General features: G+C 38.0%; 3 protein-coding genes across 5 annotated transcripts; 2 read left to right on the forward strand and 1 right to left on the reverse strand.

Moving 5' to 3' along the window:
• Positions 1–741: 741 nt before the first annotated feature.
• adh5 (alcohol dehydrogenase 5) lies at positions 742–4932 on the forward strand. Its single transcript, XM_077247812.1, has 9 exons — positions 742–862; positions 1425–1526; positions 2337–2478; positions 2589–2676; positions 3166–3385; positions 3486–3746; positions 4016–4151; positions 4502–4640; positions 4758–4932. Exons 1-9 carry the CDS (start codon positions 845–847, stop codon positions 4780–4782), a joined length of 1131 nt encoding a protein of 376 aa, XP_077103927.1. The 5' UTR covers positions 742–844; the 3' UTR covers positions 4783–4932.
• A 905-nt stretch (positions 4933–5837) lies between these two features.
• eif4ea (eukaryotic translation initiation factor 4ea) lies at positions 5838–11518 on the forward strand. Of its 2 annotated transcripts, none has more exons than XM_077247814.1 (8): positions 5838–5923; positions 7030–7133; positions 7236–7331; positions 7466–7529; positions 7611–7724; positions 7839–7978; positions 10706–10843; positions 10924–11518. In XM_077247814.1, the coding sequence occupies exons 1-7, from the start codon at positions 5906–5908 to the stop codon at positions 10818–10820; spliced, it is 651 nt and encodes a 216-aa protein (XP_077103929.1). In that variant the 5' UTR covers positions 5838–5905; the 3' UTR covers positions 10821–10843; positions 10924–11518. The 2 variants fall into 2 exon arrangements, with proteins under 2 accessions (XP_077103929.1, XP_077103928.1); XM_077247813.1 differs by lacking the exon at positions 5838–5923 and adding an exon at positions 5940–6128 and having other exon boundaries at positions 7041–7133; positions 10924–11059.
• A 408-nt stretch (positions 11519–11926) lies between these two features.
• On the reverse strand, positions 11927–18084 carry adra1bb (adrenoceptor alpha 1Bb). Of its 2 annotated transcripts, none has more exons than XM_077247815.1 (2): positions 16923–18084; positions 11927–12736 (listed from the first exon to the last, which is right to left on the reverse strand). In XM_077247815.1, the coding sequence occupies exons 1-2, from the start codon at positions 17875–17877 to the stop codon at positions 12237–12239; spliced, it is 1455 nt and encodes a 484-aa protein (XP_077103930.1). In that variant the 5' UTR covers positions 17878–18084; the 3' UTR covers positions 11927–12236. The 2 variants fall into 2 exon arrangements, 1 of the variants encoding a protein (XP_077103930.1); XR_013210355.1 differs by lacking the exon at positions 16923–18084 and adding an exon at positions 12865–12974 and having other exon boundaries at positions 12602–12736.
• Between the last annotated feature and the right edge of the window lie 5580 nt (positions 18085–23664).

The following is a 23664-nucleotide window of genomic DNA, read 5'->3' on the forward strand; positions in this document are numbered from 1 at the left end:
TGTACAAATATGTTTGGTATTGCTAAATTGTAGATTTTGGGTTGTGACATCTGAATAGGAGAGATTGAGTCTGCAAACCTATCAGAGATTGTTTAGAAAAGGCAATGTGTATCAACAGTTAGACTGAGTGTTTAGTTATGGATCTTCCAGATCTTGGGCGTAGAACCAGACAGAAGTGAGAATTTTGTCTAGACTTTTCCTGGAAAAGAAATACTATGGTGCTGCTGCCTACCTAGGTTAAAGTAACAATAAATAAAAAAATGTAAAGATGCTAATAAATAGAAAATAATTGCCAGAGCTTTATTGTAAAAACAGTGGTGAGTCTTTGGTGACTATTTAAAAGTTCCTAACTACATGTGATTAAATAGTGTTAATAGAGTGGTGCTGCTATAACGTCAGAACCCGGAAGTCTAATTCACCACTTGTTCCTTTTGTAAGACATTCTGAGAAATCCACCTTTCCTCGCATGAATAAGATGAAACCTTTCTTAAGAGAGGGAGAGAGAAAAAAACGTGTTTGTGTTTTAGCATAAATGTAGTTCCTTGTTGAATAACATTTTCTCCGTAAAGTGTGTAAGCTAATCCTTATATCCAGTTTCATATTTAAAGTGTAGAAGGCATCATTAAATGCTTTGACAGGCAATTTCTAGTTCGAGTGAATGCTCTGATTCATTATTTATTAGTTCAACAGACCTATTAGATTCAAAAGCGCTGCATGCGCTGAGAAAAACAACGTACTTTGCTCAAGCGTAACCACATCCTGGTCTCTCATTGGTGGAAGAAAGAGTTCTTTAGTTTGCCACACCTCTCCTTCCTTTTCTTTTCTCTCGTGGTGGAAGAAAAGCATGGACACAACTGGGAAAGTAAGTTAGCAGCGCAAATTTCCCTCACCCTTCAACTACGTACACTAAGTATTAATAGTACACATTTGTGCGCGTTTAATGTACACAAATGTGCAACATTTGTGAAAAAACCTCGAGTGTCAAGACAATGCAGTTCGATCAAAAACGCTCATGTAGCAGCACTTGTGCATGACAGGAGTGTAGATCTAGGTACAAAGGTCCATTGTGCTGCTTTGACCTGTTTCCCATTGCCGTTGTTTTTTGTATTCAGCTTTGTGACCATGCATGCATAAAAGATCAGAAACATGTTATTCTAATCTCTATATCGTTGCATTCAACGGCCTTTCTCCTTCACCTTTTTTTTACAGCATGTTAATAGAGATTTTCATTATGTTGTGCTAATTTTGCTATACATAAACTGTATATCACTTGGTTTTGTGTTTAACTGCATTTCGACCTGCACAGCATCTACATAAAGTCATCTAAAGCAGTGATTTGCATAACATTCATGTAGGCGAAAAATCGTTTCAGAAGCATCTCTTTTAACGGCGTTTATGAGCTAACAGTTTTGATTCATCCTCAGGTGATCAAATGCAAGGCAGCAGTGGCCTGGGAGGCTGGTAAGCCTCTTTCCATTGAGGAGGTGGAGGTTGCTCCTCCTAAAGCCCATGAAGTTCGAGTGAAGGTAAACAATTAATCTGAACAGTGTACCTTTTGATAAAAGCAATAGGTTATTTGATGTGAATAGATTGTAGACAACACAGAGTACTTTTGGTGCTCTGTAAAATCTTTGTTTTTAAAGTGACCATGAAATCAAAATGGACAAATCTTTTTTTTTTTTTTGGACTATTGCAGTGTTAATTATAAATGATTTAAAGGATTTATCCTTGCACGTCAATTTTTTTAAAATCATGTGCCCTCATAATCTTTAATCACAATAACTTCCCCTCCCTCTTGCAACAGCATCTGTTCTCTGATGATGTGTTTACTGGCGTGAGGGCGGGACAACCTGTCACTCACATGATATCAAAGCAATAGCAAAACACAACCATCCAATCATTGTTTGAAAAGCCGTTTCACTCAGATATACTATAGGACAAAAAAGACTATCACAACTTCTGTTTCATGCTGCCTATAACATTTTAAACTTACATATCGGGACATTATGATGTCTATTTATAATTGATATAGACAAGATTTCTCTTTTTAATTGCACCAGCTCTGCTAAAGCTGTAACAAACCGGCTTGCTGATGCACCCTGTCAAAGCACCATGTTTTCTGACAGATTTACACAGAGCAGATTCAGTTTTGACCCTGCTGTCTTCAGTGTCTTGTGTCATGCATTATTATGTAGAAGTGTTGTGTTTATGATTGTGTTCTTTATTACAAATAATTAAGCAATCAAGTCATGTATAGAGAAAAATGTATTGTGCTTTGAATAACAATATATATTCAAATATAATGGTGAGAAGTCCTGCGTGGTTGTGTGTTTCAGATTCATGCTACAGGTGTGTGTCACACTGATGCCTACACCCTGAGTGGAAGTGACCCTGAGGGCTTGTTTCCTGTCATCCTGGGCCATGAGGGGGCAGGCACTGTTGAGAGTGTTGGCGAAGGGGTCACCAAATTCAAACCAGGCATGTCAAAACGGGCTATTTACCCTCACTTCAGTGACATTTAACGTGTAAAATGTGAGCAATTTTGGAAGATGGGCTGAAATCCTGAAGCTCTTTCACTTTTTGTGAAGGTGATACTGTTATTCCACTGTATGTACCCCAATGTGGAGAGTGCAAGTTTTGTAAAAATCCTAAAACCAATCTGTGTCAGAAAATCAGGTAATTATGAATATATATTTTCCATTATCATTCTCTCCTTTATGAAAATACGCTACTATTCAAAAGTTTGGGGTCAGCATGATTAATAAAGTGATCAAAAGTGACAGTAAAGAGACTTTAAATTTATTTTTTAAAATGTGGTTCTTTTTAACTTAATTGTATTCATCAAATAACCCTGAAAAAAAAGATCACGTTTCCACAAAAACATTAAGCAGCACGACTGTTTTCAACATTTATAAAATGTTTCTTGAGCAGCAAATCAGCATATTAGAATGATTTTTGTAAAATCATGTGATTCTGAAGACTGGAGTAATGGCTGCATCACGTTTTGAAATGTATTAAAATAGAAAAGTTATTTTAAATTGTAATAATGTCTTGGTAAACATTAGAGATTGACCCAGACTTTTTAATGGTTGTGTAGGTCTTGTTATTGTTAATGCTAACTGTCATTTGCTTTATAGATGCTCAGTTGTGATGCAATTCTTTTAGGGTGACCCAAGGACAGGGTCTGATGCCGGATAACACCTCCAGGTTCAGCTGTAAAGGCAAGCAGCTCTTCCACTTCATGGGTACCAGCACCTTCTCCGAATACACTGTGGTGGCAGAAATCTCTCTGGCCAATGTGGATGAACATGCCCCCCTGGACAAAGTGTGTCTGCTGGGCTGTGGCATCTCTACTGGATACGGAGCTGCCATCAATACTGCAAAAGTCTGCTTCATTTAATTAATGTGCATGTCTTTATAATTACTAGAATGTTTCCTTCGGTCTTAATGTCACATGCTCAATAGACACATATTCACCCTGTTAGGTTGAAGCCGGCTCTACTTGTGCTGTGTTCGGTTTGGGAGCAGTTGGGCTCGCAGTCATAATGGGCTGCAAGTCAGTCGGTGCCACCAGGATCATTGGCATTGACATCAACCCAGACAAGTTTGAAACTGCCAAGAAGTTTGGAGCCACTGAGTTTGTGAACCCCAAGGACCACAGCAAGCCCATTCAGGAAGTGCTGGTGGAGCTGACAGATGGAGGGGTTGACTACTCCTTCGAATGCATCGGCAATGTTGGCATTATGGTAAACTGCAGAAACATCAGCTGTTTAGATAGGGATGAACGGAAGCCGACTAATACAGCCATCCAGATGTCTAAAGCAGAACTGTAGATCTCAGCTTAGTTGAATTCGTCATTGTTCCTCAAAATATTTGCTGCCATGGTTACTGATAATTAGAGACCGTATAGTTACCACTATTGTACTTCTGTGAAGTGCATAATTGCCCAGTTGTTGTATATGGCTAAGGATGCTCAGGATGACCACTATTATTGTCACTTTTCTTTTGAATTCAGAGAGCTGCTCTTGAGGCTTGTCACAAAGGCTGGGGAACCAGTGTCATCATTGGTGTGGCAGGGGCAGGGCAAGAAATCTCCACCCGCCCTTTCCAGCTGGTCACAGGGCGTACATGGAAAGGCACAGCTTTTGGTGGTGGGTGTATTTAAAAAAATAAATAATTGTAATTCAGATATTTGTTTTATTTATTTTAATCATATATTAATTGTGATATGATTTTATATTATTGTTATATTATATTTTAATATAAATGTGATAATTTTACTTTATTACATTCATTATGAGATATGATTTTTTTAGTTTTGTATAATATTATTAATTTAAATTTTTATATTGTTACTATTTTTTCTTATTTTTGCGTATTATATATTTGTGTTACCATTTACATTTTCAAATAGCATTTGATATATGCTTTTAGCATGTTGCATAAATATAACATTAGGTAATTAACTTCATAACAGAAGGATTTTCTCTTTGCTTTTAAGGTTGGAAGAGTGTGGAGAGTGTTCCTAAGCTGGTGAATGACTACATGAGTAAGAAGCTGATGGTGGATGAGTTTGTTACTCACACATTGCCCTTTACCCAGATCAATGAGGCCTTTGACCTGATGCATGCTGGGAAGAGGTACATGCCTTAAAATGCTTGTTTTTATCTGGTGCTGTTTGGTAATATCATATTAATGCGATGAAGGAAACAAATTGATATCTTAATTCAAACTTTTCTCTTGTGCGTCTTCCACAGTATCCGAACTGTCCTGCAGCTTTGAGCCTTGGGTTCAAACATGAGTCCTGTCATGAATATGACATACTAATCATCAACATCCTTGTCTCGGTAGTTACAGTGTTGACCGTTGTGTTAATGGTTATTTGTGTGTAGAGTTTCAGTTACACACTGAATAAATGTACCAAACACAAAACATTTTGTTCCTCCCTTTTTTCTTTTTTTTTATAGTCAAAATGTTGAAATATTAATGGCTTGGCATCAAATTCTATTCTGTGTAAATCTGCTCTGTTATAAATCTTAAATGTACATTAAAAATATATAAAATATCCAAATAAATTATGATACATGTATAAAATAAAGCAATGTATTCAAAAAGACTTTGGTTAAAAAAATTTGTCAAATAAAGGTGAAATTCTAATGGCCTCTTCACAAAAAACACAATGATGATAAAAGAATAGTTTTAAAAGATGTTCACATTTGTGACAAATGTGATAAGAATAACGACTATTCACGACACAGAGGAATGATATTGTTGAAAATCACTGTCAGATTGATTTTTTTTTTTTTTCAGCTAATGGACAATAAAAAAAAAACCCATTGACAGTCAATCAGAATAAATCCTGCTTTAAAGAGCTGGAAGCCTCAACCATTTAAAGAGGCAGACGACAAAAGTGCAGCGCATGCCTGACCACTGGTGTGAATGCTAAAGTTATCCTTACAGTTATCTTCATAGTTATTGTTCTTGGTATGAACAGGCCTTTAAAGCCAGCATGAAATGGAAGTTGTGATAGTCTTTTCTTCCCTATTGTGACTTATATCCTAGTAATAATAAAAAAAGAATTGTCCAATTTGATTTCATGGTGACTTTAAATACAATTCCCCTCATTAATTAGACTACTTTCAGTTATAGAAATGTATAATTAGACATTGAAATACATTTATACTTATTAATCTATTATATTGTTATGCATAAATGAAAAACAAGGGTTTGCTCAAGCAATGAATCATAAACAATAAAAGCTTTACGGCGGGAGTCCTCTTCTCTCTGTGTCCTCTAGGGGTCGCTGTGTAAACGCGTGCTACTCATTCACACACATGTGTTCGCTTGAGTTTGGCCAATCAAATGGTGTTTTCACACACGGAAAGACCCTTCACATTTGTAGAAGATGGCGACTGCTGAACCGGTGAGTCAATATAAGTGCCCCTACAAACATTGTGATGATATCCGTGGTTGTTATTAATGTTAAATACGTGTTTTATTTTGGTCAGTGCTTGTGTACAGGGATAAATGTGTTGCTGTGGAGTGATATCTCTTAAAGCAAAGTCAATTGAGCTCATGTGTCTGACTGTCACACATGCGTTTGAAGGATATTGTGCAAAAGTGTATAACTTATTTCATGTTTTTATCTGGAAAGGGGGGCTGTGAGCATATTTGATGTTTTCTCTGTGAATTTAGCATGTTGTTTAACCATCTCTGTTTCTGTGATCTAGACTTATGGTTTGCTGATGTGTCACTAAAAATATAGTGTGGTTTGTGTTTAGTCTCTATGGACAACGCTTCATGTAGCTAAAAAACACCAAAAACATATATTTTATTAAAACTAAATATAAGTAAGCAAGTCAAATTGTTAGATGTTTAGTTTTTAAGGTGTGTAATGTTTAGAAGGACTTTTGGTCAGTGTCAAAATGTATAAAGTTAACACAGTTAACGTTACTTGTTTAGTTACAAGATAATTGATATCTTTGTCTTTTTCTTTCTAAACATACTTATTTGTTATTGTAAAAATGAAAGGATACTTGAGGCACCATATCCACATATGGTACAGCCTTTGGAGAACATTTATGTAGGATAATTTTTTTTAAAAAGGGCAGTTTTCTTAAGTTCCTGCAAGAACTTTAAAGAATATCCATTATTCTTCCAGTAAGCCTATCATAAAGGAAAGACTTTGAGACACTTTAAATATTATATTTAAGTTCTTTGAGTATGCAGCAGGATATTGAAAGGGTGCCTAGAGGTTATTCCAGGTTCAGAGCCTGAAGAACCAAAGTGGTTTATTCTGTTCAGTCTATTTTTATAGTGTCAGATATCTTAAAAAAGTTTAGTGTTTTGTGAATCCCTAATATTTAAAGATAAATGTTTATGTATAATGTATATTATTATTATTTTCATATTTTTGTACCGCTCAACAAAATAGGCATTTTGTTTGAATATTCGGCTTGTAAATCTTTAGATAAAATAGTGGAAATGTAATAGAAATTAAATGTAATGTAGTGGAAATGTTCCTTGTAGGAAAATTCAACATATCCACCAAATTCAGAAGAAGAAAAAAACGCTGAAAATACGCAAGAGGTTTTGAGTCTGGAAGATTACATTAAACATCCTCTGCAGAACAGGTGAAGTCACCCAGGCCACACACATTTCATGGTTTTTGTGCATTGTAATGCAAAACAAATCTGGAAATGTGATCTGTGTTATGTTTTGTTTTTGGGGGACAGATGGGCTCTTTGGTTCTTTAAAAATGACAAAAGCAAAACATGGCAGGCTAATCTCCGTCTCATCTCAAAGTTTGACACAGTGGAAGACTTCTGGGCGTAAGTACTAACAAGAGGGAATCGAAAGCACATTGACATCATGAATGATTAAGAAAACCTTTGGTTAATTAAACAGATTGTTAGTTGTAAGCAGCAATGTGGCACTAACACAGGTTTTGGTGTTCTGTTCCCAGGTTATACAATCACATTCAGTTATCAAGTAACTTAATGTCAGGATGTGACTACTCCCTCTTTAAGGTAAGGCACAGTATAGCATTCTCAAGATATTTTAGTATTTTGAATCCATCTAAATTGATCCTTTTGCACTTTTCGGAGCAGGATGGCATTGAGCCCATGTGGGAAGATGAGAGAAACAAGCAGGGCGGCCGCTGGCTGATCACCCTGTCCAAACAGCAGCGCAGAGCCGACCTGGACCGCTTCTGGTTGGAGACGGTAAGTCCACACTCTGTCTAGTCGGTTTAACTGCATTATCTGCAAAATTCATTGTGTGCTAATAGATCCTGAAGGCTTAGATGCTCTATCTCAATTCTGGTTTTGTTTTTGTAGCTTTTGTGCCTTGTGGGAGAAGCATTTGATGACCACAGTGATGATGTCTGTGGTGCCGTCGTCAACATCCGAACAAAGGGAGACAAAATAGCAATATGGACGACAGACTACGCGAACAAAGATGCTGTTGTACACATAGGGTAAAAATAGTTTTGAGAAATTACACCAATATGAACACCTAGGTTGTCAGCAATAATTGAAAATTCACCCTATCTATTTTTGAAGTCCATGTTATTTATTTTATTTCTCACCGATTCATGCAAGCATATGTTTCATTTCTGACCTCAAAAGGTCATAACTTGATCTTCAGTTGAAACGCAGACTTCTCTCTGATGATGTTTGCGGTACTTCTCCATTCATTTAGTCTGCTTAAACCCCGCCCCTTCAAACTCACATCCATCCACCTCCATTCATAAAGTCGGCATGAAACGGAAGTTGTGGTAGTCTTTTGATGTATATCTGACTGAAATGGCTTTTCAAACAAGAAAAAAATTTAGGGCGGGACTTGATTTTGCTCATCGGAAATTGATTGGATCATGGTGACAATAACACTGCAGTATTCAAAAAAAAAAATCCTGGCCATTTTGATTTCATGGTGACTTTTTAAGGTTGTGTTCACACTAGGCAGGTTTGGTTTGATTGACTTTGGTGAAAGTTCATTTGATTAAGTGTTAACAAGTGCCATCCTAACCCTGTTGCGCACCAAACAAGCGGATAGAGACTCCTGAAAAGGTGGGTATCGGTTCCGCTTTCAGTCGAACTCTAGTGCGGTTTGATCATAGACCGTAAAAAATATGGACAAAGCGTCTGTGACGTCACCCATAGACTTTCTGAAGAACGGTTTTGAGGCCGTTTATGGGGGGTATGGGCGGCGCCATCTTGGAAAATCTTTTCAGAAAGGATACAGAGGTGGTATGATGTGTTGTGTTAGATCATGGCAGAGACGTCAAATTTCAGGAATTCCACTCGGTGCAGCCTGTTATCAGCTGTCAATCACACTGTCAATCAAAGTTAACCATGCCCTTATTTGTCAAACATTTTATATCTAAATACGATCTAAACTAACGAGTTAGAAAAAAAATCACCCCCCCTCACAGTTGTCAGGCACTCGGAACCTATTGAAAAATACAATAAAAGTCCATGGGACCAACCTGTAAAAACGTGAATTTATGCTGTGGAAACGGACATTTTAACATGGGGGGTCTATGGACATTTGCTCAGTTTTGGGACCTGCCCCTAGCGGATTTTCGATGTATTGCAGTTTTTCGCACTTCCAGGTAGGCTTAATTTTTCAGATTGGAATGTTGCCGCTTGGGTTTGACTGAAATATGAACGCAACATCTAAACGAACCAAAAACACCCTAAAAAAGACAGAATGCTGAATCATACCCGTTTTTTTCTCGTCATAGGAGCTACGTTGCCCAGTATAGTTCAGTACAGGCGTCAGGAACAACGTTTTTTGTGTGCAACGGAGGAATTCCTGCCGCTGTTTTGACTACTTCATACATTTTATAAACTCTTCGAGTTCTCAGCTGTTCAGAATACCATCATATACACTAGTGATGGGCGGGTCGACCCGTAACCCGCGGACCCCGGGTCGGGTTGGGGCGGGGGAAAAAATTGTCACTTTATTTGCGGGGCGGGTCATTAAAAACTAAATAAAAAAAAATCCATGTATGTTGCTTTGCAATTTCCTGCCTATATTAAATATTTGGGAATATCTATTTGCATATTTTATTAGGTTCTTTGATAAGGTTACAATACGAATGCCGTAGCAACGTAACTTGCGTGATGTCCCCAAACCTTTGGCGTCAAGTGACACGTCACGAAAGCGACGCGTCAAGCAGCTCCCGCCGCCAGCCACGACAACAAGAACAGAGAAATAAAAGTGGAGATGGAAGACGAGGTGCAGGAGAAATGCACGTCGGGAATTTACATAATTAAAAGAAAAAAAAGTCAGGCCTCTAGTCTAAATCTAATGTTTGGGACCGGTTCTCAGAAATAGTTGCAGCAGGAGACAACAGCAGTATCGGCTACGTGAAGTGCAACTCGTGTGAAAAATATACAAACAGGAGAGCCACAAAACGGGCACTTCCAACATGTCAAGACATATTTGTGGGGGGTCTAAGAAATAAAAAATGGTTTAGCCTATTAGATGAATACAAACGCTGCTTTGTAAATGTTGAAAATGTATCTTATTAATATGCCCTGATTTATGGTTCATATTCATAATAATTTATGGTTCAATGTTGTTGCCAGTTTACAGGGCGATGTTTCCAAGCACTTTCAGGCTGAAATAAAGGCTGTTTTCATTTACATTACAATGCCTATGTCTATTTAACGGTCGCGGGTGCTGGGCGGGTCGTAAAAATAGATACAGTGGTGCGGGCCAAATAATTTCATAAAAGCGGGACCCACGGTTTGGAAAAAAAGCCGACCCGTGCATCACTAATATACACACCTATAGCAAGCTCATTTAGCCCAGAACACAGCATTGGTTTGGATGTTCGCGAAGTTCTGTCGGAAATAGGTTTTAGGTTCAGTCTAAAATTTACAGTGTGAACTTTTTTTTTTTTTTTTTCGGAACCAAGAGAACCAAACTACAAGTGTGAACATACCCTGAGTGCCATGCCCACATCTCCAAGTCCCTGTCCTAATTTTATTTTGTTTTATTATTTTCCAATAATTCGTTGCACTCAGATGTACGTCAACATTATGGAGGAAAAGATCTGCCACTACTTGTTTAATTGTGACTTTTTGTGAATCTTTACAATCTTTTCATTTGTGGTTATTAGGTAGACATACAGTATTATGTTATGTCTTGCCTTCATCTGTAAATTTCTACATTTTTATCTGTTTATTCACAGGCGTGTGTACAAGGAAAGATTAGGTGTGCCACCAAAGGTCATCATTGGATTCCAGTCACATGCTGACACGGCCACCAAAAGTGGTTCCACCACCAAGAATATGTTTGTTGCTTAAGGAGCGAGCCTTTTAAACATTGGGTATTTTTTGATAGAGTCTTGTACATTTTTATATTACATTGCTAATTATTAAGCTCGTTCATGCTATAATTTCATTTCAGATGCTGCAACAACAGTCTGAATCTTTATCATATTCAAATCTTCATCGAAAGAGACAGAAAAATGAAAACAAAACTGTCCTGGGATCTGACCTTTTCACAGAATGCTGTGGGGAAAACACTAGAAAATTAAAGGCCTTTAGATATTTACAAAACTGTACAGTGTATAAACACAGAGCCACGTTATTTTTTAAATGTTACTACATACTATTAGCAGATATTTCGCTGGTGGGGATGGGAAGTTCAATTTATGAATGTTTTTCTTTCATATTCTGTTCACCTTTTTATGTTGAGTTGCAGTTACTAAATCGTAAGTGTAATTTATTTTTATTTTTTTACTCAATCCATTTGTTTCTGCTTTGGGTTTAGTGTTCGAGTGATGTGGACTGATCATGATATTTCTAATTAGACTATTAAACAGTTATTGTATTGCAGCTTGAGAATGTCAACGGTTGATTCTGTTTAAAGACTTGTATAAATTTGTATTTTTGCAGTCTTGTTCGACATTCCTCATGTAAAGTGTTCAAGGCAGTATTGGGAAAACTGATCTCCAGTTCTGACATTTTCCTAAGGGGGTTCATTGAGTAGCCTGATAAAATATATATATATATATATATATATATATATATATATATATATATATATAAACCCCTTTCTTGAAAATGGGTGCTTATGAAAATGTATGGAAATTGACTGTAAATAAAATGTACAGTGCATTGTCTATATCCAGTAAAGAGCCACTGAAATGCATATGTTGATGATAAATAAACAAACCTTTCTGAGATTCTTGAAATGTGGGAACCATTTTCTCATTCCAGTAGGTTAGAATTTTGTAACCAGCTAAATGCATCACCTTCCCTTTGGTCATAAATTATTTTTTCTGTCTGTACAATTAAGCAGTATGAATAACTTAAACATGATGAAAAAGCCTAATCAATTTCACTAGAACAACATTGACGTTTGTGATTAAAAATAAAGTAATAAAAAATAATGCATTACTTAATTGGAAATAGTTAAGCAAAATTCCTTTAATGCTGTGTTTGTTAAAGAATACCAGAGTGTTCACATCGTGATATACATTAATGTCAGATTGTACAACCCAATTTCCAGACAAGTTTTTTGTAACATTGGATATCTTTTTGTTTGTTTGTTGTATTTTAGTCTGCTAAATAAACGTTAAAGACATTCCCAATAAAATGTCCCAACTTTTCTGGAAATGGGGTTGTATGTCAGATTTAAATGTATTTACTCATGGCCAGAGAAATACTTTGGGCGAATAAAACAAAACAGATTGTGCCACTTAAAGTTCGACATCCTTACTCTGTCAATTGCTCTTGAGGCCAGTTTCTGATTCCAGCTTGATCTGGTTGGCCTACAGACTGGGTTGGATCTTCCTCCACACGCTGAAGATGATGATCCAAGGTACTTTCAGATAACACAGATGGTGTCCTGCTCCGGGCATGTCTGGGTCCATCCTCCTGGAAATGTGATAGGCCTTTGGTATGATAACTAGGGCTGGGGCTGGCAGAGGACAGGGTTCTCTGGCTCCCATTTAGGTAACTACCATAGTTCACAGAGTCCTTTGAGTCCTGCCGTGAGTAGAAGGAGTTGATGTGCGAGCCCTGGTAGCTGTACGCTCTCCAACCTGGCCGTCTCCTGCGGTGACATCTGCATTTCAGGATGCGGATGAAAGCTAGCTTGAACTCCCGGCTGTAGCAGGGATAGATGATGGGATTCAGACAGCTGTTGAAGTAACCAAGCCAGAAGATGATTTTGAAGACAGTTTCTGGAGGCCGCAGGCTGGGGTTGAATGCGACTGCAAAGAGAAAGCACACCGGTAAAGGTTGAGTTATTGTCATTTAATGAGCCATATGACATGAGTTAATCAAATTACAAACTAGATTCACATTGCACTTGTCATCATGTTAAGAATTTGAAATTTACACAATTTTCAGAGAAAGCCTAAACCATGAAGTGAATCCTAGAGAAAAGAAAACGTGTCGATTCTCTGTCATGCTGTGTGAGGGATTCGTTTTTCTCTCTCTCATTTAACAAATGACTGGTGTGCCCCCTGCTGGCACAATGCGTGACTGTTCGTGATTGTTGCTCCCTATCATTCAACTGTTATTTGTTTTAAAGATCTGATATTTGCTTTAGCATCCAGCAGGTGGCAGCAACGCTTGCTTAGCAAAATTTTCCGCTTTCAAAAGTTGGTATATGAAACTAAAAATGTGTCATTGGCAATAAACTAAATGGCAGATGTGCATAGCATTTACAAAGAAGGAAGTTAAATAAATGAATATATTGTGTTTACTCTTTGATGTGAACTTGGAAGAAAGGGCACATGGTGCATTAGACACCGGTTAAACATATCAATCAGGAGTAGGCTAGTTTGGATGATCAAGCTTATGTTTTTAGGACAATAAAGATAATATGCTACTGAAGTGTTCTTTTACATGATCATTTATAAAACAGTAACACAACTCTGTGATTTAGGTAACATTTCAACTTTTGTAGATGTTTTACAATTGTCTGAATTTCTGAAAATTGAAATGAGATGAAATTTACTTAGGGATATTCTATTCCAGATCTGAGAAAGAAAGAAAGAAAGAAAATAGTGATTATCTAATAAGTAGAGTAAGATAAAACCACCTTAGCTCTATCATCTCATAACAGGCAAAATTCAGGCTTCTGCCCTTGTTGAAATATGAATGTGCGAAAGATATTATCTGCTGAACCAGTTGAGAGTTGATAAACAGATGAAGCTTTTCATATTCAGGTTATCACAAAACCAATATTTAGCAAGATTTGTAGAAAAGTTGTATTTCTCATTTTCCCCCATTCTCTCTCTCTCTCTCTCTCTCTCTCTCTCTCTCTCTCTCTCTCTCTCTCTCTCTCTCTCTCTCTCTCTCTCTCTCTCTCTCTCTCTCTCTCTCTCTCTCTCATTAATTTTCAGTGGTAGAGCCGTGGATCTGTGCCATTAACTGCTTTAGGCTGAGATCCCTTGTGTGTAAACCGGAAGCACCTCGATGCTGCAGTGCACCTCAGTGCATTGACTCTCTGCATTCAAAGTACCATGGGAACCATGAGACTTGGCTGAAATAATAAATTCATGAATGAAGGCCATGAGAGTATTTAAGTGGCAAAGATCTGGGCTTCATCCTTCTTAAAGAAATCATGAATGGACTTTAAATAGACCTTAATTAATGTTAGCACAGCAAAGCAGCTCACTTAAATAATAAACACTCTCAATATTCTGATAACCGCTCTTATAAAAAAATATATATCCTAGAAAGTAACTGTTCTAGAACAGTAGGATTCAGAGGAAGCAAAGACGTTGAGATATAGCCTACTGTCCACATCCTTGCATCCTGTTTTTCCAACCTGAATGCAGTCAGAGGCTCACTGGGTTTTCTTCTATTGTCTAGTATGACAGGTTAGGAAACTTATCAAAGATTTATGTAACAAGACTAATCCCTGTTAGCATGTGTAGCCTACCTCATGTGTTCAGCAATGAATGAGCCACAATTATGAGCAGATCTTCTTAAGCTAAATAGCTATATATCATTATCCCACTTTAGCCCGTTTCACACAGAGATTCCAGAAAATACACAGATAAAGGTTCGTTTGACCTTGGTTCATTCACACTGCCAGTGATTTTCCGGAATCAGAGAGTGCGTTCACACACAATCCGTAAAAATCCCGTAAAGACACGTGACATCGATGTTAAGTAATGTCTCAGCAGCGTCTATAGTTTGCTTATGAGCTGCGATTTCTCTCTCTGGAGAAACCACGCTTGTGCATTTTATTCTCTGATTCGATCATGAACTAGCGCATTACGTACCGTTTCACTAGCCTGCTTTCACTTCACTTCAGCGTCATCACCACGACACGGCATTGATTACGGCTTTTGTTCACACTGCGCGCGTTCCGGGACTGATCCCGGCAATGTTACTACGTCCCCTACCCGGCATTGATCCCGGCATCAATCCCGGGTCGTGTTTTGCTACTAACTAACTAAAGATTTGAATTGAATTTTTTTTTAAAATTCAAAGTTTTAAAGAGTTTTCATTTAAACACAAAGTGAACTTGTCTAAATTAACTTGAAACATCGTATCATGATGTGTTCATGCATGTTAATATGACCTCTGTATCTACAATCATACACTGAAATGATCCACTAAACACGCTACTGTTTTCCACTTAAGTTAAATTCAAAGAAAAGCACAGTTGCCTAATTAAGAACCAGGCCAGCTGAACTTCCAAGCACACTGCCCTGCTGAGATAACCCTGTCTGGGACAGGAATGACTACTACGCTAATTCATTAATAATAACCTGCCTTTGAGTCTGAATGGCTGCGGTCCAGGGCCTCGTTCTCATACTCCCTGTTGTGACAGCCAAACGACGGATAAAGCGGACCCCACACTGGGGGCCCCGGGAGAGGGACGAGGAAACAAAGTGCAAAAAGATGTATTCTGTCTTAACCCTTACTCTGCGGTCTGTCCACTGACCTCAAGCGTCCAGCAGCAGAAGGCTTTATGTTGGATAAATCATTTGTACGTATTTCCTGTGAGTGTAAGGCAAATCTATTTAGTTGAATATCTGAAGTGAGTACAAAACAAAGAATTGACACTTCCACAGTAATTTAAGCAATTTTCTTATGTTTAATTATTATTTTTATTTAATTTTTTATGCCATTTTTTAAAAATATTATTATAAATATAAAGTTGTTCTGTATTTTTTGCTGTTCCTGTAGTAGGCTTATAACAAAATTAAATAAAAATAGAATTGATTAAAACGTTTTCCAATTACTTTGCTAAACTCTTAAGACATAGAACCAATAGACCGATTACAATGATTCATTATTTGTTAATGATTCATTATTTGCGTTCAATTTAAATAGTAATAATAATTACTTCTTGTAAAGATTGTTTCATCTTAACTGCTGTTGGATCATAGATCCTAAGTAATGACATGAGAACAAATATTGACAGGCATATTGCATTAAATAAGGCATCAAGATGTTTAATGCCAAACAGGATGAAGGGATGTCATTAGGAATTTACAATTTTATGAATGTCAGTATTTTAACTACAATTTATTAGTATTACTACTAACAGTGGCTGAAATAATATATCAATTGCCTAATGTGGTTAGCTGGTCTCCCGAGCTTATCTGTTGCCTGGTTTTAAAGAGGTTTTGGCCAATTTTCTAACCGGAAGACAAGCAAGCATATCTCAGACTGGCATAATGGTAATGTGTGTGTGTGTGTGTGTGTGTGTGTGTGTGTGTGTGTGTGTGTGTGTGTGTGTGTGTGTGTGTGTGTGTGTGTGTGTGTGTGTGTGTGCGCGCGCGCGTGTGTGCGTGTGTGTGGGGACAAAATGTCCCCAAACAAAGATGGCAATATTTGAAGTCCTTGTCCTTGTGGAGACATTTTTTGGTCCCCATGAGGAAAACAGCTTATAAATCATACTAAGCAATGCTTTCTGAAAATATAAAATGCAGAAAGTTTTCAGTGATGGGTAGGTTTAGGGTTAGTGTAAGGGGATAGAATACACAGTTTGTACATCATCAAAAAACATTAAGTCTATGGAAAGTCCCCATATACCACATACAGTGTGTGTGTGTGTGTGTGTTTTCTCTAGAAAGATTTTTGTATGTGGGCTTTCAGAAATACAAAGGTATATTTAATAGACCTAACAGTTGATTGAAGCAAGTAGTCAGTTTACTTGGTGCAAGTTGTTACATATACTATTTTATACAAATCATTAATTAAAAAACATGTCTGTCAACTGCCAGCTGGTTTTTAGATGATCAGGCTGGGAGAGTTTAAACCAGCTAAGACCACTTTGGATGGATTTGATAGATTTCATTTAGATTTATAAGCCCCATAATGTATTATTTTATTGCAGTTTCTCTTTGGGACAACTTAGTGTGACAACATGAATGGCAGAGGGGAGAGGTGGGACAAGGTGTGCAATTGTGTATAATAAAAACCTACCAAGTGGTAAAGTGAGGAAGAATGGCAACCAGCACAGCGTAAACATTCCAACCACAACCCCCAAGGTCTTAGCAGCTTTCTTTTCCCTGGAAAACTTCAGGAGTTTGACCGTGAGAGAATTCCTCGCCTGATGAGCGCGACTTCTGGCTACAGTGCTGGTGTCCTCGTGCACCTGCGAACCCCTGTGAATCCTCAGCGTTATTTCACCCGAATTCATCGTTTCCGTCTTCACACCAGCTTCTAGATTCTTCGTTGTCCGTTTAGCCACTACATAAACACGGCAGTACATGACTAGAATAACAATTAAGGGGATATAAAATGAGCCGAGCGATGAGAAGAGCGCGTAAAAGGGTTCCTCTGTTATTGCGCACACCGTGTGGTCCGGTGACGGAGGCTCCTTCCATCCTAGCAGGGGTCCGATAGAGATGACCAAAGACAGGACCCAAACTCCTAGCATGGCTAGCAAAGCTCTGGGTCCCGTCACGATGTTGGGGTATTGCAACGGATGGCTCACTCCGATGTAACGGTCAATGGATATTACGCACAGACTCATGATGGATGCTGTGCAACATAACACATCCACAGCGGCCCAAACATCACAGAAAATCCTCCCGAACACCCAGTAACCTAATATTTCCAAGGTGGCTGATACGGGTAACACGGTTGTGCCCAGGAGCAGGTCAGCAATAGCGAGATTTACGATGAAATAATTAGTTGGAGTTCGCAGGTGCCTATTGCACACAACTGACAGTATCACCAGGATGTTTCCAGCCACCGCGAATATGATGAAAGACCCCAATGCCAAGCCGAGCGGGACGGCACGGGACAGGAGTAGAGGCTCGAGTCCTGTGCCATTTAACTCGGAAGAGTTTGAAAACACCGGTGACTCTTCATACGCACCCAAAGAACCGATTCCCCAGGACAGTGTGACTTCATCTTCATTTTGTTGGTTCATTTTGGCGAAAAATTTTCTCCATTGCTGACACGTTGGTTGGCCGCTTAAGTCAGGTTCCTAATAAATTACTAGAACATTCCGGTAGTTACCAATGAGCAATGTTTTCATTCTGATGCTCTCATGTAATGTGAAAATAAGAATCTCTGTCTCATGGGTAAGACTTTAATACCACCCATCTCTGAACTGAACGTCGATTTTTTTTTAAACAGAGGAAAAGTGCTGAAGAGGCAAACAAAATGCTCTATGAGGAACTGGGGAGTGTCTTAAACTTTTTCCATATTTGTCTGCCTCAAATTAGTTTAGAAAGACACCATGTATCCAAATAATTTGAAAGGGGGAAAAAATGGGAAAGAAATAGATACACCCCACAAACGTAACAGACCGATAATAATTTTGTTAAAAAGGTCCTTCTTTCAAAGTTATTGTTGATCACTGCAAACGAGAGGATCTGTTTTAATTGTTAAATATACACTCAAAAAATGAATTAATTTGAAGAACGTTTTTACACACAATTTCAAAATAAACCTGAGTAGTTGGTTTAGGTCAAATTCATTTACTTTTACTTAATTTTAATTTGCAGTATGTTTAACTTAACATTAGTACATTTGTCAAAATAAATTTTCTTATGTTGGTCCAACTAGATTTTTTAAGATTAATTTTGAATTAAGGTTTGAATTATTCAATTAAGCCATGACAGAAAAAAATCAAGTTTTCAAGAACATTTTGTGAAGCATGCAGTAAACTAGTGTGACATCACAGCTTTATTTCTGGCACTTGTACCCAGACCAAACCAAATAAAAACCATGCCACTTTTGCTACACAAATTTGTCTCATGCAAAGACTTCATTAGCATATCTCCTGTGGAGTCTGAAGATGAGCTCATTGGGTTGGAGACATGAGGTTTTAATCTCAAGGTGTGCCAGGAACTGGAGAGCCTTTTAGGTCCCAATCTTACTTTGTTCTACTTTTTTTTTACTATGACATTTGGCAGACACATTTTTTTTTAAATCTGATAGCAAGTTATATTGTATACGCACCTTTATTCATTCCCTGTGAGTCGAACCCATGACCTTGGTGTTGCTAGAACCATGTTCTACTGCTTGAGCTATAGTTGTGGTGAATGGCTATTTGTATACCAGTGTGCAGCATTTACGCCAAAGAGACAGCCATAGACTGCCATAAATGGCATCTATTTGAGCCGTGGCTGAACAAGACTGTACACAGTTTTAGACGGCTATGTAGACAGGCTGAGCGAAGATGGAGAAAGCATAGACTTCAGGTGTATTACGAAGCACTGAGAGATTCCCTATCTAATTTTCAAAATGCAGTCAAGAAGGCAAAATATCAGTATTTTTCACAAATAGCTGAAAAATATAGACAAAAGCCAAAGCTACTTTTTTCTACAATAAACTGCTTTAAATCCATCTACTAAAGCTTGTCCGGTACCCTCTCACCTAAATGGTGATGATTTTCGAAGATTTTTTTCTAATAAGATCGAAAATCAAAGGCCAGGTACTGATGGAATTCAGAACAATTATGACACTGAAAACACTCAGTTTATGCTACCTCCATGCTCCTCAGTTTGTCATGAATTTGACTCTATTTCTATCACACATCTACAAGAAATTATTACTCATCTTCGGCCTACAAATTGTTCATTAGACATTATTTCACCTCGTAGTTTAATACAACTTTTTGACACATTAGGACCAAGCTTACTTACTATCGTTAATAAATCACTTAGTTTAGGGATCTTTCCAGCTGATCTAAAAAAGGCCTTAGTACTTCCATCAGTCAAGAAACCAGATTTTGATCCTGCTGTTTTACATAATTATAGGCCTATCTCTAATTTACCTTTTATCTCAAAAATCCTAGAAAAAGTTGTTTCAAATCAACTTTATTCTTATTAAAATTCACATCCTATATATGAGAAGTTTCAATCCGGTTTTCGAGCACTCCACAGTACTGAATCAGCACTACTGAAGGTTTTTAATGACATCTATCTGACAACAGATGCTAGAGATTCCATCATTTTAATGCTCTTAGATCTTAGCTCTGCTTTTGATATGGTGGACCATGATATTCTTTTGTATAGACTCGAATATGATGTGGGGCTTAAAGGAACAGTATTAAATTGGTTTAGATCATATTTGACAGATCAAAGTTTTTCTGTTCGTTTTGGCTCCTCTATGTCCTCTGTTGCTCACCTCCGATGGGGGGGTCCCTCAGGGTCCAATTTTGGCCCCTACGCTATTTTGCCTCTATCTGCTCCCTTTGGGATCCATATTTAAAAAATATGATGTGTCGTTTCACTGCTATGGAGACGACATTCAGATTTATGTTCCTATTAAACGGGCAGGAAAAAATTCACTCGAGCACCTTATCGCGTGTCTAGACGAAATAAAAAAGTGGATGTCTGCAAACTTCCTAAAATTAAATGAAAATAAAACGGAACTTATACTCTTTGGCCCTTCAAAAAGTAGTTTTAATCACCTCCCTGAAGCATATACACTTTCTTTGCCAGTAAATACCTGTGTGAAAAATCTTGGTGTTTCATTAGATAGTTCCTTGAAACTGGATAAGCAAGTTAATTCTGTTGTCAGATCTTGTTTTTTTCCATTTGCGAATTCTGACTAAAGTTAAGCCTTTTCTATGTCCCCAAGCTTTTGAAAGGGTGATACATGCTTTTCTGTCATCTCGACTGGACTATTGTAATTCTTTATATTATGGAATAAATTCAACTACTCTAATATGTCTTCAAATAGTCCAAAATGCAGCAGCGAGACTTTTAAAAGGCATTCGCAAACGGGAACATATTACCCCAATTTTAGCATCCCTCCACTGGTTGCCGGTTCGTTTTAGGGTTGAATTTAAAATTATTTCATTTGTTTATAAGTGCCTAGAACCTTTCTCCCCTCTATCTATCTGAGCTCTTAGAGCAATACAACCCTTCCAGAGTTCTTATGTCAGGCACACAGAAACTTTTATCTATACCACGGTACAGGTTAAAACACAGAGGTCATCGAGCCTTTGCCATTGCGGGCCCGACATTATGGAATAGCTTGCCTATTCATGTTCGTTCTGCATCTGACCTGTCAGTTTTCAAGTCACGCTTGAAAACACACTTGTATTCAATTGCTTTTAATAACGTGTAATCTGCTTTTAAATTTCTCTATCTCTGTCTGTTGTGTTATATTATATTGCTTTGTAAACAGCCTGTCTGTATAAATGGTGCTATTTGACTTTGACTTTATTTTATGATCATAAAGCTAGTTCCTTAAAGCTATTATGTATTTTTTTTGCCACTAGGGGTTGCTAACCCCTCACAATAACAAAGTCCTAGGTTTATGACGCAGTGATAAGCTGAATGATGGGACTTGCTGTCAAGCTGATGAATCTAATAATGTTTATGAATGAGTGAAAAAATTCATGTTTTTTAACATTACAGTGGTATGAAGCAGGTCGCGATTGGTAATAAGAGACAGATATCAGCGTCACACGCAAGTCCCATGGATATAAAGGAATAAGGAATTCTCATTCTTCCTAACTACCCGCAAGTGCTGAATTACTACTCACAGGTCAGTTTATTTGACGAATTAAACTTGTGAGGTAACGCAGCGCTGTTTCAATTGGTCTAACGTTACACTATCATACTAAAAAGCATTTGAGTGTGTTGAAAGCTATAATGTTATTCTATGTGTTAGTTAGTTTGCTATATGAAACTGGATCAACATTAGAATAACATACTGATCATATTCTAACATTTTATCATGTTGAGCTATATAACATTGATTTGTTTTATGTACATTTGCTCACCTGTCTAATAAAGTATGTGCAAGAGCAGTGTCGCTGTCAAGTCATGACTCATGAAGCTCTGTCAAGTCCAAGTTAGTTGCGGACGTGGAGATCTCGGCATCTCGAAAACACCACGCCGATATTGATCACATTTTAGTTCTCCTTTTTTGTCCCAAAGTCTGCTAGCCATGGTCTATAATGTTTGAACGAAACAAGAACAGCGTGCCGCTAAACGTTACGCTCTACGCAGTTTTCCACGTCTGTTGCCATGGTTATGTCATGGCTATGGCAGTACGAGCAGAAACCGAGGATAGCGCAGATATTGCGTCATTGACAGGTGACATTTTTTTCATGGGTACATGGTGGCCATAAAGGGATGGACATGGTCAGAAACAATGCTCAGGTAGGCCGTGGCATTTAAACGATGCCCAATTGGCACTAAGGGGCCTAAAGTGTGCCAAGAAAAGATCCCCCACACCATTACACCATCACCACCAGCCTGCACAGTGGTAACAAGGCATGATGGATCCATGTTCTCATTCTGTTTACGCCAAATTCTGACTCTACCATCTGAATATCTCAACAGAAATCGAGACTCATCAGACCAGGCAACATTTTTCCAGTCTTCAACTGTCCAATTTTGGTGAGCTCTTGCAAATTGTAGCCTCTTTTTCCTATTTGTTGTGGAGATGAGTGGTACCCTTGATGAGTGATGAGTGGGGTCTTCTGCCGCTAAAGAAAGGTGCATATATATCAAAGAATTCCAAACAGGCAGGATAAAAGTATTCAAAACACTGTCATGGAAGTCCACTGACTTGAGAACCCATGTGCAGCATTTATTAACAAAACTTTAAAGGGACATTGTGTAGGAATTTCTCCCATCTAGTGGTGAAATTGACTGAATTCATGTTACAGTATGAATTGCTTGCCGGGGCGGTGACAAGCGCCTCACTGCTCTGCTCTGCTCATCCGTTTCTAGTGCTTTCAGTTACGTGACGCTGGCTCTGAACGAAAACACGTTATGGAAATGCGTTGGCCTAGTACTTTTTGACCCTCCCAGCTATTATAGTTTTTCAAGACTGCAGAACTACACGGAAGCCTCCGTGGACCTACCTGTCAAATAAAGATAATAAATTCTTTGTTTTCAAGGATAAGTCAGATAATTGGCAGAGGTATTTGTACACCATTGAGGACATATTTATGAATAAAAATATTGATTTTAGATAATAAAATACCTAAAAAACTACACTGTCCCTTTAACAAAACACAAAATAAACAATGACTTGCACTTGACTGACAACCGAAACATAAACCTCACCAAACAGCAGAAAACAACATTAAAAGCTAGACAGAGAACAATCTTCTTCTTTTGTTTTAATGCGATTGGCATCCAACTATAGGGTGCATTATCGCCACCTATACTGGAGTGTGGGCCTGAGTCAACTACCTCCCATTGATGTCAGAACCATTGTATGTGACTTTAAGACCAATGATGTTGGACCCACTCACTTTTACCGTCTCTAATTCAGCACATATGTCTGTTCACTTTTCAGAGACTTTGGGTAAGCTATTTGGGTTCGGGAACACCCAATATCTAGCCTGGTTAAAACCAGACCCTTCTCAGGCGTAACTGAGTTAGGGTCTGGGGCAGTGGTGGAAAGTAACTAATTACAAATACTTTCGTTACAGTAGGCCTACTTGAGTAGATTTTTCGTTTTTTTTTTTTACTTTCTTGAGTATAATTAAATTGTGGTACTTTTACTCTTACTTGAGTAGAATAAAAAGAAAGTATTCAACTTCGCTACATTTATTTTTCACCAAAAGCACAAAGTACTTTGACAAAGGTGCCGAAGAAGGAACAGGGCAAGCTGACGACAGACACTTTTCAAACTACTGCCATGGAGCCATGCGCTTCACCCAATAACAGACAGGTCTGGAGCGCTTCGGCCAATAACAGACAGGTCTGACTCAGGTGCAAAACCAATCAAAAGT

Source organism: Siphateles boraxobius, unplaced genomic scaffold (genome assembly GCF_051911475.1).
Source record: "Siphateles boraxobius isolate OS27281-9 unplaced genomic scaffold, OSU_SipBor_1 3, whole genome shotgun sequence".
NCBI lineage: Eukaryota > Metazoa > Chordata > Actinopteri > Cypriniformes > Leuciscidae > Siphateles > Siphateles boraxobius.

Coding starts and splice junctions, on each gene's coding strand:
- adra1bb (XM_077247815.1), bottom strand. CDS start 17,877: ATGAACCAACAAAATGAAGATGAAGTCACACTGTCCTGGGGAATCGGT. Junction 12,737..16,922: donor CTTCCTCACTTTACCACTTG/GTAGGTTTTTAT, acceptor TTCTCTTTGCAG/TCGCATTCAACCCCAGCCTG.
- adh5 (XM_077247812.1), top strand. Junction 2,479..2,588: donor GGTCACCAAATTCAAACCAG/GCATGTCAAAAC, acceptor CTTTTTGTGAAG/GTGATACTGTTATTCCACTG. Junction 4,641..4,757: donor CTGATGCATGCTGGGAAGAG/GTACATGCCTTA, acceptor CGTCTTCCACAG/TATCCGAACTGTCCTGCAGC.
- eif4ea (XM_077247813.1), top strand. CDS start 6,028: ATGTGTTGCTGTGGAGTGATATCTCTTAAAGCAAAGTCAATTGAGCTC. Junction 7,332..7,465: donor ACAGTGGAAGACTTCTGGGC/GTAAGTACTAAC, acceptor TTCTGTTCCCAG/GTTATACAATCACATTCAGT. Junction 7,725..7,838: donor ACCGCTTCTGGTTGGAGACG/GTAAGTCCACAC, acceptor TTGTTTTTGTAG/CTTTTGTGCCTTGTGGGAGA.